Here is a 13,393-nt window from a genome sequence, read left to right as displayed (position 1 = left end):
TTTATAGGAGGTCACCAAACTATCTTCTTTTATAGGAAATAGGCATTAGCATGAAGAATGGGGAGAGAAAGCAAAGGAGATGCCCTTGTTGCAATTTTTCTTACCTGCATACACCCCCTTCTCTTTTTCTCTCTATTTTTCAAGGCCTTACAGCTAGAGGTAACAGGGAAGGGGGGAAATAGAAGAATGAGTGTCCTTTCCTCAGAGCCCATTCTACTCCTCAATGGATAGCATTCCATCTGTCTTGGCCTGCAGCTGAGGCAGCTACAGGGAGATAAGGAAAGAAAGGGGGGAGACTCAAGGAGAGGAAAGGAGGACAGAGTATAGAAAGGGATAATCCATTCTGTCACCTCCCAGGAAATCTCAAAAGGGTTTCTCTAGCATCAGTCACCAGTGCTGGCTGTGAGGTATGACAAAAGGGAAAACGGGAGAGAGAAGAGGGGAATCAACATGGACCAGGAGAGGAGGATAACCTTATGCCTTGGCTAATGTAAGACTCACTGATCCTCACCCCCTTATTTGCCACACAAATCTGCTCCCTTTCCCCATTCATTAAAATTTCTTATTACCCCCTTTCTTACCTATGAGCCCTGTCATAGCTTTGGAGTGGGAATACAGGTATGGGCAGTGAAAGAAATGCATTTCTGCCACATTCCATGTTGGAATTCTGGAATTCTAAATACTTGAATATATGTTTCCTGTATAAACTGTCATAACTTGGGCTCTGTCAGTACCAGAATGTTTAAGGTATGGGATGATAGGGACCTGAGGTCAGACAGACCTGATGGCTTGGAGCAGGTGTATAGATCAGCAAATAGCTCCACTAGGTAGGCAGTAGGGACTAGTAGTAATCTTGGTGGGGTGGGGATGGGGATGGGAGTGGGCTGAAGTTTGGCCTTAGGATAGGAGTCTTGCAGCATCAAGCAGAGATTAGGAAAGTCTAGAAGTAGTAAATCAGCCCAAAAAACTGAGATTTCAAGGCAAAGAAAACTTCATTCCCTAGGCTATGGTTAGGATACTAGTGAGAGTAGAAACTGACCATATGATAAACAGAAAACCAAGGCAAAGAGTTCAAATACTTAGGGGGAAAAGAGGTAGAGATTAGCCATATTTCAGACAGGAAACCAAGGCACAGAGCTCAGGTACTTTAGGGAAAGGGGAATGAAAAGAAAATTTTACATAATTTAGATTTGGTACAAGGCTTTTCTCATCAGCTAAACAAGATTTAAAATAATAAAGCTGAGGTGCTGCAACTAGATTTGTTAGTGAGTTGTTGGCCTGGTCCTCCTTGTCTTAACTCCTGTGTAATTAGGACTGGAATGGTCTCAGTATCTGCGGTTGGTGCAGGTGCCACCTTCTGCAGAAGGAAGAGGCTTTTCTCAGTTCTCCCAACTACTGATGACTTCTCTGATTTTACCTTCTATCCACTTTATATAGCATATGTACCTAGTTATTTACATATTTTCTTCCCTATTCAAATATATGCTCCCTAAAGTCAGGGTTTTAGCTATACTGTGTATCCCTAGTACTATGTGCTGCTTTGTCCATAGTAAGTACTTAATAAATGTTTGTTATTAACTGATTCTGGAAACATGGTAAGAAGAAGATGGATAGTTTCTGTAGAAATGATCAAAGTCTGTTTTAGGTACTTTACCTAACAGTGACTGACTAACCTCCCTGATCTTCTCAAATGGCTCAGAGAATCAGAGGCAGATCTAAAAACCCTGTTGTTTGGTTCATGAGCCCCTTCCTCCTAATCTGTTGACTTTCATTTAAGAAAGTTGGTCACAGGGACCCTGACACCTAAAAGTAAATATAGCATTTATATCTAGGCTTAGAGTCCAAACTGAAGTTCAAATTCAGGCTTAAAAACTCAATCAGCTGGGTGACTCTGAGCAAGTGACTTAATTTCAGTTTCCTCATCTGTAAAATGGAGATAATAAATAGCATCTACCTTGAAAGGGCTATTGTAAGAGTTAAATGAAATAATAATTATGAAGTATTGAATATAGTAGATGAGTGTTATCTATGATGATGATGGTGTTAGAATTACATGATACAATGGGAAAATGACTTGTTTTATAGTAGGAAGAGCTGCATGTTCACACAATTCTGCCTTGTTTGCCTCAGTTTCTTCAAACTAGCTCAAGATTGATGTGAGGATCAAATAAGATATTTATAAAAGGCTCTTCCCACACTCTCTTCCCTCCCCCATCTTGCTCTATTCATCATCTTAGGCAAGTCATTTAAATTCCCTGGGCTTCTGTTTCTCCATCAGAAAAATGAAGGGCTTGGACTCAGTAGCTTCTGAAGACCCTAGTAGTATAATAGTAAATTTTTAACAACTGGATATCTAAAAAAGAAGAAAGAGAAGGAGAAGGAGAAAAGAAGAGAAGGAGAAGGAATAGAAGAAAAGAAGATGAAGGAGAAGGAGGAGAAGAAGATAATGAAGAAGGAGAAGGAAAATGAAGTGGGGAAGGAGAAGGAGGAAAAGGAGGAACTATATACACTACATTATTAACATTTTCTCCATCACTAGTCTAGACAATCAGCAAAACAATAAATCAAGCCCTGCTTTATAGATTTTGCTGATTTCTGAGATGTAAATGCTCACCTTGAAAATTAAACAATTAGTTCTCTTGAGATTGAACTGGATCTAGTACATTCTTACTTCCAGGTCTAGATCCATGATCTTCCTATGAAATGAATATTTCTATTATAACATTAAAAATCTATTCATCTAGGCAGCTAGACTAAGGGTCAGGAAGAATAGGGCCTAAATATTACCTTAAACTCATAGATGATCCTCAGGAAATCACTTAACTGCTTTGTGCCTTAGTTTCCATATCTGTCTATAGGGATGATAAGAGCACCTACTTTATGCAGCTGTTATGAGACTCAAAAGAGATAAGATACGTAAAGCTGTTTGCAAATGTTAAAGTACCATATAAATACTATCTATTCCCTCATTTAAGGTACAGATTCTTTAAAGTATTTGAAGCAATGTGCAGAAAGACTTGGACTCAAACCTACATTTGAATCCTAAATTTGATATTTACAAATATTATGCCTATGTGCAAGATGGCCTATTTCTTCATCTTTGAAATGCAAATTAGAGTTCATAAGATTTACCTCAAAAGGTTCTCGTGAATCTTAAATGAGAGCATTGTAAAGAGCTACACAATATCAGCTGTTATTATGATAATAATTGTGATTATTCATCAGTGGGATTATTTCTAAAAGCATCTATTTCATTAATATTCTCCTTTTTCCCCATCAAAGGTATTCTTCAGCTGAAATAAGAAAGCAATTTACTCTCCCACCAAACCTCGGGCAAGTCTACAACCGACATATAAGCATTTCTGGCTTCCCCTCTCTTCAACTAGTAAGTAAAAATTCTTTTTCTTTAGAAAATGACCAGCTAAGATGAATGGATGTCCATCAATTGGAGAATGGTTGGGTAAATTATGGTATATGAAGGTTATGGAATATTATTGGTCTGTAAGAAATGACCAGCAGGAGGAATACAGAGAGGCTTGGAGAGACTTACATCAACTGATGCTGAGTGAAATGAATAGAACCAGAAGATTGCTGTACACTTCAGTGCTATATGAAGATGTATTCTGATGGAAGTGGATATCTTCAACATAAAGAAGATCCAACTCACTTCCAGTTGATCAATGATGGACAGAAACAACTACACCCAGAGAAGGAACACTGGGAAGTGAATGTAAATTGTTAGCACTACTGTCTATCTACCCAGGTTACTTATACCTTCAGAATCTAATATTTAATGTGCAACAAGAAAATGGTATTTACACACATATATTGTATCTAGGTTATATTGTAACATATGTAAAATGTATGGGATTGCCTGTCATCAAAGGGAGGGAGGGGATAATTTGGAAAAATGAATACAAGGGATAATATTATAAAAAAAATTACTCATGCATATATACTGTGAAAAAAAGTTATAAATAAATATAATTAAAAAAATTTAAGAAAGAAAATGACCAGCTACCCAATTTCAGGGAATCCCTGACTTATGAGCAGTCTATATTTTTAAATGTACCATACTCCTAAGCTACAAGACCTGGGACCAATCTTGCTTTCTCTCTCAGGAAAGGTTTTTTACCATTGAATATGTTTTCTACTAGTGCAGGGAAGGAGAAAAAGTTTAACTACACTTGCCAATACCAGAAAAGCCACAGTCTCTTCCTATTATAATGCTGCCAATTACTCCTATGGGATTTCAGTATTTATATTCATACTCCCACAAATATACTAGGGCAGCTGTATGATGCAGTGGTCAGTATTAGGTCTGGAATCAGGAAGACTCTTTTTCATGAGTTCAAATGACCCTAGGAAAGTCACTTAACTCTGATTGCCTTAGTTTCCTCATCTGTAAAATGAGCTTGAGAAGGAAATGGCAAATCACTCCAGTATCTTTGTCAAGAAAATCCCAGATGGGGTCATGAAGAGTAGTAAAGTTCTGAACAATAGCAATAGATACACCAGCCTCACAGTTATTGAATTTAGTCATTTTCTAAGACATTCCTCCACCCCACACAGAGATCATAGTTTTCAAACTCTCAGCATTCACAAATGTATCACTTCTATATTCATGAACTCTGAAATTCTGTTACCTGATCACAATGTTAATATTTCCCCTCTCTCTCTGCCTTGCAATACTTACTCCTTTTCATCTTCACTGAGATCTATAATCTTTTGACTTTCTTCCCCAGGCCACTGGCTGGAGCAGAGAATGCAAGAGAAGAGGACAATGTATAAAACACTATCATTTTTAAAAAATCATGCTTTATCATGTTGCCTCAGCCTTGCATCACTCCCACTATCCTTTACCTTGTTCCTACACTATTTTGTCTCCTGTCACAATTTACCCATCTTTCACTAAGTATCTTTCCAAATTATGTTTTATTGGAGTGATTTGCCATTGGTTCACTAAGATGATTTAATTTTACTATTTTATTTTTAATGAAATGAGTAGTACTGAAAAGCAAGTAGGAGAACTGATTTCTCAGAAAACTGATCACTTTGGCAGCACACCAATCTATATTTTATTGTATTTTTAAAAATTTTTAAAAGTCTCTATTTCTGAAAGTTGGTTTGCAAAAGGCAGGAAAGTAGGTGAAGGGAAGAAAGAGTGAACATAGGGATCTGGGATTGCTCAAGCCTGCAGTTCTCAATCTCCACTCGTCTGCACATAAGATGGGAATCAAATCCAAAATTGAAAAAGAAAACAAAACAAAACTTGAGGCATGCCTGCATTTTCTTTTTTATTTTCCCTATTTGTTTCTGAACTAAAAGTTTTAATGAGAGCATTCAGAAATGAGTGACAATCTTTTCTAATAAACCAAAATATCTTTAACCCCTATGCTGCTTAATGGAGCTAAAGAAAACCACAAATTTGTCCAAATATATCCTTTACCAGTTACCTCTACTTGCACAAGTGATCTCATTCTATTGATCTCATTCTATCCTGGATTCATCATCATCCTCTTATTTATCTTTAATCTTTTTGTCTCTTCACTATCTGTTAGTCATGCACTTATCTTCCCTATCCTAAAAAAAACACTCAGGGGCAGCTAGGTGGGGCAGTGGATAGAGCACCAGCCTTGAATTCAGGAGGACCTAAGTTCAAATATGATCTCAGACACTTAACACTTCCTAGCTGTGTGACCCTGGGCAAGTCATTAACCCCAGCTCAGAAAAAGGAAAAAAAAAATACTCTCAGTTGATCTATCCATTCCTGCTAGCTATTGCACCATATCTCTTCTCCATTTTGTGACTAAGCTCCTTGAAAATACCTACCCAGGGTGCAGTGGATAGAGCACCAGGTCTGAAGTCAGGAGGACCTGAGTTCAAATGTGGCCTCAGACACTTAACACTTCCTAGCTGTGTGACCCTGGGCGAGTCACAACCCCAATTGCCTCAGGGAAAAAAAAATACCCACTATAATCAGTGATTCTATATTCTTCCCTCCTGCTCTTAATTTGCTACAGCCTAGTTTCTAACTTCCTTATTCAACTGAAAACTCCTCTCTGAAATTACCAATAATCTTTTAAATGCTAAACATAACATCCTTTTTTTTCAGTTCTTATATTATTTGACCTTTCTAAAACCTTTGACATGTCAGTCATTCTTCCTGTTACCCCTTCTCCATTTTTTATGATCTTTAACTATTCTATTTCTCCCCCCATCTTCCTTCTTAGCCTCTCTTACTAGATCTTCTTCCAGCACTAAGTTATACTTGCTAGAAAGAGATAATCTCCAGGACTTTTCCCAAAATCTCTTCTTTTCCTTTTATATAATATTTTGATTTTTTTTTTTTTTTTTGATGCTATTGGAACTTGGTCAAAGTCACACAGGCAGTAAGTGTCTGAAGCTAGATCTGAACTCAGGCCTTCTTGACTCTAGGGCTGGTGCTCTATACACTGAACCACCCAGCTATCCCTATATTATTTCATTTGACAATTTCATTCACTCCCTTGAATTCAACTATCATCTCTATGCTAATTATCTTCAGATCAATTTATACAGCTCTAACTTCTTTTTTAATTCCAGATTATTTATTATAGATCTCTCAAACCACTTTGTCCAAAACTGAACTGATTATCTTTCCCCAAAACCCTCTGCATTTCTGAACTTCCTTGTTGTTGATGGTTTCAAATATATCTTTCCTGCCAAAATTTCTTTGCAAACCTTCAATCTCTCATCTCTAACTGCCTTTCAGACATTTAAAACTGGATTTTTAGGTGACGTTGTAAGCTAAATATAACAAAACTCATTATATTTCTCCTTAAATCTTATCCCCTTCCTCCCTTTCCTTTTAATGTAGAGGACAAAACCATCCTCCCAATCCTTAAGGCTCACAACCTGGGAGTCACTCTGGAATCCATATTATCTCTCACTTTGACCCCTATTTCCAAGCTGTTGGCCACACATACTGATTTCACCTTTGCTACATCTCTTAAATACATCTTCCTTTTTTCTGGCATTGCCCTCATTACCTCATGATTAGACTATTGCAGTAGCCTTATGGTAGATTTGCCTGCCTCATATCTCTCTCTATTTCAGTCCATCCATTCAACCACTAGTGATCTTCCTATACTATAGTCATGGCACCCCTTCCCCTTGGCACGTGGCTTTTTATTGACTTCAAGATCAAATACAAAATGCTGTTTCCCCTCCTGTCTTTCCAAACTTCTTTCACCTTACTCCCCCCACATATTAGGGACACTGGTCTCCCAGCTATGCTACAAACAAGTGAGACACTCCATCTTTCTACTCTGGGCATTTATTCTGGCTTTCCCTCATTCCTGGAATGCTCCCTCTTCTCCATTCTGATTAATGATCTCCCTGGCTTCCCTTAAATCCCAATTATACTCCTACCTCTTAGAAGAAACCTTTAGCAACTTAATTCCAAGGTGCTTAATTTCCAAGGTGTGTGTGTATATGTGTTTTTTTTTTGTGTGTGTGTGTGTGTGTGTGTGTGTGTGTGTGTCTTACTTTGTATCTGTTTGTTTACATGTTGCCTCCCCTAATAGATTGTAAGCTCCCAAAGAGCAAGGACTATTTGCCTTTCCTTGTATCCCAGGACTCTACACAGTGATTCAGTACAGTAGATATGTAATAAATACTTAGTGACAGACTAACTTCATCTACACTAAGGTTCCTGATGCTACTCCAACTCCAGCCTCATGCAACTATCATACTAATTCAAAGAATCCTCGTAAAATGGCTCACAGAACTTGAGGTTTGGAGGAGACTTATTTAATCCAGCTCCCTAGCAAAAAAGGAATCCTCACTCTACCACAGGAGAAAGATCATACATCTTTTCCATGAAGATCTCTAAGGAAGGGAAACCCACCATTACTAGTAGCAGACTATTTTTTGCTTTTGGAAAGCTCTGAATTTTTTTGTCCTTAACAAGCCTCTGGAGAGAAAAATAACAAGTCTAATCCCCCTCTTATCAATTTAAACTGGGATAGACTGCTGAATCTGGAATCAGATTGAAATGCAGTCTCAGACTCTTAGAGACTGTGTGATACTGAGCAAATTATTTAACCACTGTCTGCCCACAGTTCCCTCAACTGTAAAATGAAGATTATAATAGCACCTACCTTGCAGGTTATTGTAAGGATCAAACAATAATTAAATCAACAATGTAATTAATAAATGTCAACAATCTACAGAATGTATAAGTCTTAAAAAGGACCGTGTTGCTAGTAATGAGCATTGGAAGCAAGCATTCATTTACTTCCCTTGTTACAGGGCCATCAATTTAGTTACTTCCTCATCTGAAGTGCTATGGTACTATTTTGTGCCTTGTGGTTATCTTTAGGAGATTCTTTTTTTTCCCCCTCCACTTGTTACGTTGAACTTGCTTCTGCTCTTAGAAGTTTTGCAACCTTAAGTTAAATTCTGTTTCCTGTGGTCGCCATTTTGCCTCCTCTCACAATTTGTCCGTCTCTTAACTGTGTATCTTTCCAAGGTATGTTTTATTGAAGTGATTTGTTGCTATCTTGTTAGATGATTAATTTTACTGTTGTCTCTTTAATGAAATGAGTAGAACTGAAAAATGTATGTAGACAGGAAGACTTAACTGCTCTCTCAAAAAATTGTTAGCACGTTAGTTTTGCATCCCCCCCACTCTGTTTCTGAACTACAAATTGTAATGAAAACAGAGAAATTACTAAGTCTTTTCTCCTAAACCAAAGCACCTTTAAGTCAGAGTGAGATATCCATGCTTTTAAATCTCATTTGGGGATGAGTTGTATTCAATTTGAATGTACTTGGATTAACTAACTTTTGATATATGATACAATTTGAATGTGAAAAATACTCTGTAAATATAAAGAACTGAAGATATATAGATATATATACCTATATATATCTATATATAGATATATATACCTATATATATCTATATATGGAGGAATGCATATGTATTGTGTATATGTGTACATAAATAAAATGTTTATATATATACATATATATATGTATATATATATATATATATATATAAAAATGTTAAATATTAACTAGACTCATTCCTTCTGCAGATTTAAGCCTGCAAAAGTATGTTCTGTGGTGGTAATTATGCCATATGACCAATGCTAGTTGGCAAAGAACTTTAATAACATTTTCCCCACATCCTTGTAGTATAAGTAGAACAAAGTTTCACTAAGATGAATCTCTCCTGGCACAGCCTAACTTATTTCTGTACAAATGTACCTTCTGCTGCCTTTTAGAATGCAGATTCCTTGGAGGCAAAGTCTATTTCATTTTGGTCTGAATGAATGAAAAAAAAAAAAAAAAAGATGATTAGAGCACCTTCTGAAGTCAGAAGGACTTGAGTTTAAATCTGGCCTCAGACATTCAACCCTCCCTAGCTGTGTGACCCTGGGCAAGTCACTTAACCCCAATTGCCTCAGGAAAAAAAAATTACTATATACCAAGAACTATACGAAGTGATGGGGATAAAAAGATTTAAGAAGAGACAATCTATGCTCTCAAAGAAATTACCTCATAATAAAAGAAGACGATACAAATAGAGGAGAAGTGACCAAAGAAGTAATGTTTTTTAAAAATTATTGGGGAAGTGTGCAGAGAAGAAGGTACCATTGCTGGTAGTGAGGGAGGTAAGGAGATGGCCTAGGCAAGGAATGGATAGGGTATAAAGCATTAATTAATCAGTAAGTATTTCTTAAGTATCTACCCAATACTAGGTCCTGTGCTAAGAGCTGGGATAGAAAAAGAAGCAAAACAACAATAACAACAACATACACACAAAATGCACACAAAAAAACCCCAGTCCATGGTCTCAAATAGCTTATTATTTAATGGAAACATGACTCTGTATTCCCACCTATATGATACTTAATAACTATTCATTTAATTGAATTTTGTTTATATCAGGAGAGATCTATATTTATTGAATTTGCTAAATATAAAAAACGTGAATGTTCTTTTTAGGGACTCCTAAATCATCATTCTGACAGGCTTTATGTTTGGAAGAGAACATATTTTTTCCCAACACAAACCAAGTGATATAGTACTTAATTTCCTACAGAAAATGCATTAGAAGCTGCAAAAAGACTAAAGAAAATTTGCAGTCTCCAGAGGATTTTAATTTACTTATGTATTCTTTTTGCCATGAAAAGGTTCCTGCTTTATTGCTTCCATTCTTTGTTTATTCCAGGTTAGGACAAGGGGCATTTCTCTATCCTTGACTTTTATTAGAACAGTTTCACAAATGGCCATCATGATAACTAACTTTTCCCCCCATCATGGCTACAGCTTCAAAATTATATTGCTTCTATTCCTTTACCTAACTCAGGAACAGCAAAATGTATAGCTGTCCAGAGGCTGTTATTTGATTTATTTATTTATTTATTTTAACTAACACAGCTTTCTTATTAGTCAAGTCACCATAAATATAACTTCTTTCTATTTGGGGGGATCTTCTAGAATTCAGGTCCCTCCAACACAAATTGGTTATTTCATTAAAAAAAAAAAAAAAAAGTTCCTTTACCCCATGTAAATGAAGCAAAGGAGCAGAGAATGCTTAATTTTTCTTTGCAACTTTGGAGCCACTGGGAAATAGAACCAAGGGGATTTTGACCTTAGCTCAGTAGCCACTCATGTACCTTCTATTTTGAAAATAACACACATATCCAAATTCTTTAATAATGCGTCCTTTTTCTTGGATTAATTAATGAGGATTTAGGATTTAGATTTAAATTCAGAAGAGACTCCAAGGACCATCTAGTCCAGTGGTTCCCAGCCTTCTTTTGATATATTTGATATATTACTTGATATATTATTACTTTCATTGATTGAGAAAATACATGACAGAAAGTTAGATGAATGTGTTTTATTCATGTCAACAGCATATACACACACTGGAAAATTCATACCAGTAAGTTTCTGTAACATTTTTTATTCAATTTATAAGAGGCATGTTTAATTATTTGCATTACTGACTCATCTAATGAAATTAGTCCCTTGCAACAATCTTTCAGTTTCAAGGGCTCTGTAGACTATCCACTGAGAATGCCTTAGTTCATTTAGTACAATCCCCTCAATTTATAGGTGAGGAAATTGAAGCTCATGGAAGTTAAATAATTTTTTAAAGGTCAGAGTGGCAGGGTTTAGAAAGCAGGTCCTGAGAGTAGTAATCCAGTGTTCTTTTAATCAATGATTTTTTTCCATCTTTATCACTTTCCCATAATGACATCTCTCCCATCTTCTGCTCCTTAGCTCCACCACCTCTAATTCTCCTTTGTAACAAAGAGATATAGCTTAGTCAGACATGCTTATACATTAGCTCCAACTGATAGTATGTATTACTTGTTTCTCTTTTGTAAACCACAAAACTCTTTTGTAAACTATGCCAAGAGTAGGGACTAATGTTTCACCATTAAACTTCTACAACCAAGGTTGACTAGAGTTCTGATGTCTTTTGATATTGTTTTCCTTTACATTATTATATTCATTGCATAACATTTTCTCTCAGTTTGGTTTACTTCCTTTTTCATCAATGTATACAAGTCTTCCCAGATTTATGAGTTCTTCATATTCATCAAATTGCTTATTTTAGCTCTTATGATGACCTCTGTCCCCAGTTTGTCTGCCTATGAGCAGCTAGGTGATGTGGTAGATAAAAGTGAAGGACCTGGATTGAGGAAGGCTTCAAATCTAGGCTTTTGAGACACTTCCTAGCTGTGTGTCTTTTAAGTTAGTCACTTGACCCTGTTTGCCTCAGTTTCCTCATCTATAGAATGAACTGGAGAAAAAAAAAAGCGAATTACTCCAGGATCTTTGCCAAGAAAACAAGCCCACAAGGGGTCACTGAACGATAACTGCTTTAGGAATATCAATTTGGCTACTGTGGGGAGAATGAAATGAATTCAGAAAAGACTTGAACATTTAAAAATTTTTTTAAATCTTCCTCTATTTCTGTAAAGAGCATTTTGTGGTTGTTTTTGTATAAGGTCTAAATTAACTGCCAGATATTTTTTGAATGTTATAAAATTATATTTTCTTTTTTCCTTGATAGGAAAAATCTTTTGTTAATAATATATAGAAAGGCTGATAATGTGTGTGGGCATGTTTTATAATCTATTTGCTTGCAAGATGAGGAGGAAAGGATGTATTGTAATTTAACACGATTTAATTTAAAAATTTTTAATTGATACTCACAAATGATATTGGCTTATAAGTTCTGTGTTTTTTCTTTCCATAATTTTGACATTGGGACTATATTTATCTTATTAAAGGAATCTTTCTCAATATTTCAGAATAGTCTATATGATGTTGGTACTGATCATTGTTTAAAAGTTTGATAGAATTCTGTTGTCATTTCATTGGAACTAAAGTTTCATTTGGTAGTTCCTTTATATGTAGTTCTAATTTCTTTTCCTGAAATTGAATTATTTGAGATCTCTATTTTATATTCTGTGGTTTGTGTATTTTATAATTTTTGAACATTTTCATTTGTTTCCTTTATATTCTTACTTCTTTTAGTAAAATTCTTGAGATTTTTTTTTCTAGTTTTTCATCCCCTGCAACAGGTGTTGATATAGAACTATAATATCTCATCATTGTCACCTTTAGTTATGTTGCTAAGCATAGCAATGTAATATGAACAAATTTAACAAAATAATGTATATGGTTTTAAATTTACATTTTTTAGATACATGAAGAAGCTAACACCTTTATTTTTCTCTCCAGAATGGTTCTGTGAGTCATCTTTCCACTTGGCTACAACTTCCTCATGTCTTCTCATCTCATTTTTAGTGAAAATGTCAATATTGACATAGTTTGGTTTCCCTAGTAACTGGCTGAGGTGGTTTCCAGGCTCTTTTGGCCTCCTTGCGGCTTAGTATCAGTTAAACTTCTATATGATATTTTCGCTTGTGATATTGTCTTTGAGCTATTGAATAAGAAGTTCAAATTAAGAATATAAAAAATAAGAGAACATTTATAGTTGGTCTCAAAACTGTGAATCTCAATATCTTCTATTCTCTTTAGTTACCATTCTGCCACTTTCACTGTAGAAAGGCAAGAAGACTGCTTAAAACTGAGTATGTTTTCTTTTCTTTTCTTTTTTTTTTTTTTTCTTTTGAGGCAATTGGAGTTAAGTGATTTGCCCAAAGTTACTCAGCTAATAAATGTGTGAGGCCAGATTTGAACTCTGGAGTCTCCCTCACTCCAGAGCCAGTGCTTTATCTAACTGTCCCTTAATTTTTTTTTTTAATTAGATGGACTCCAATATCCCTGAATTATTTCACTTGGTGATGATAAGCCTCCACTGACCCAAAAAAGCTGATCCTTTGATAACAGGCAGAGTTTATGAGAACCCTAC

The 13,393-nt window shown here is 35.8% G+C and overlaps 1 protein-coding gene across 1 annotated transcript in view; it reads left to right on the top strand.

The window, feature by feature from the left end:
- The window catches only part of DOCK8 (dedicator of cytokinesis 8), a 324,685-nt gene that overhangs the window by 69,327 nt on the left and 241,965 nt on the right, over positions 1-13,393 (top strand). Inside the window, 1 exon segment of the mRNA XM_074280659.1 lies at positions 3,283-3,385. Within this exon segment, the coding sequence (XP_074136760.1) occupies positions 3,283-3,385 (103 nt within the window).

Source organism: Sminthopsis crassicaudata, chromosome 1 (genome assembly GCF_048593235.1).
Source record: "Sminthopsis crassicaudata isolate SCR6 chromosome 1, ASM4859323v1, whole genome shotgun sequence".
In the NCBI taxonomy this organism is placed as follows: domain Eukaryota; kingdom Metazoa; phylum Chordata; class Mammalia; order Dasyuromorphia; family Dasyuridae; genus Sminthopsis; species Sminthopsis crassicaudata.
This window is presented reverse-complemented; position numbering and strand designations above follow the sequence as displayed.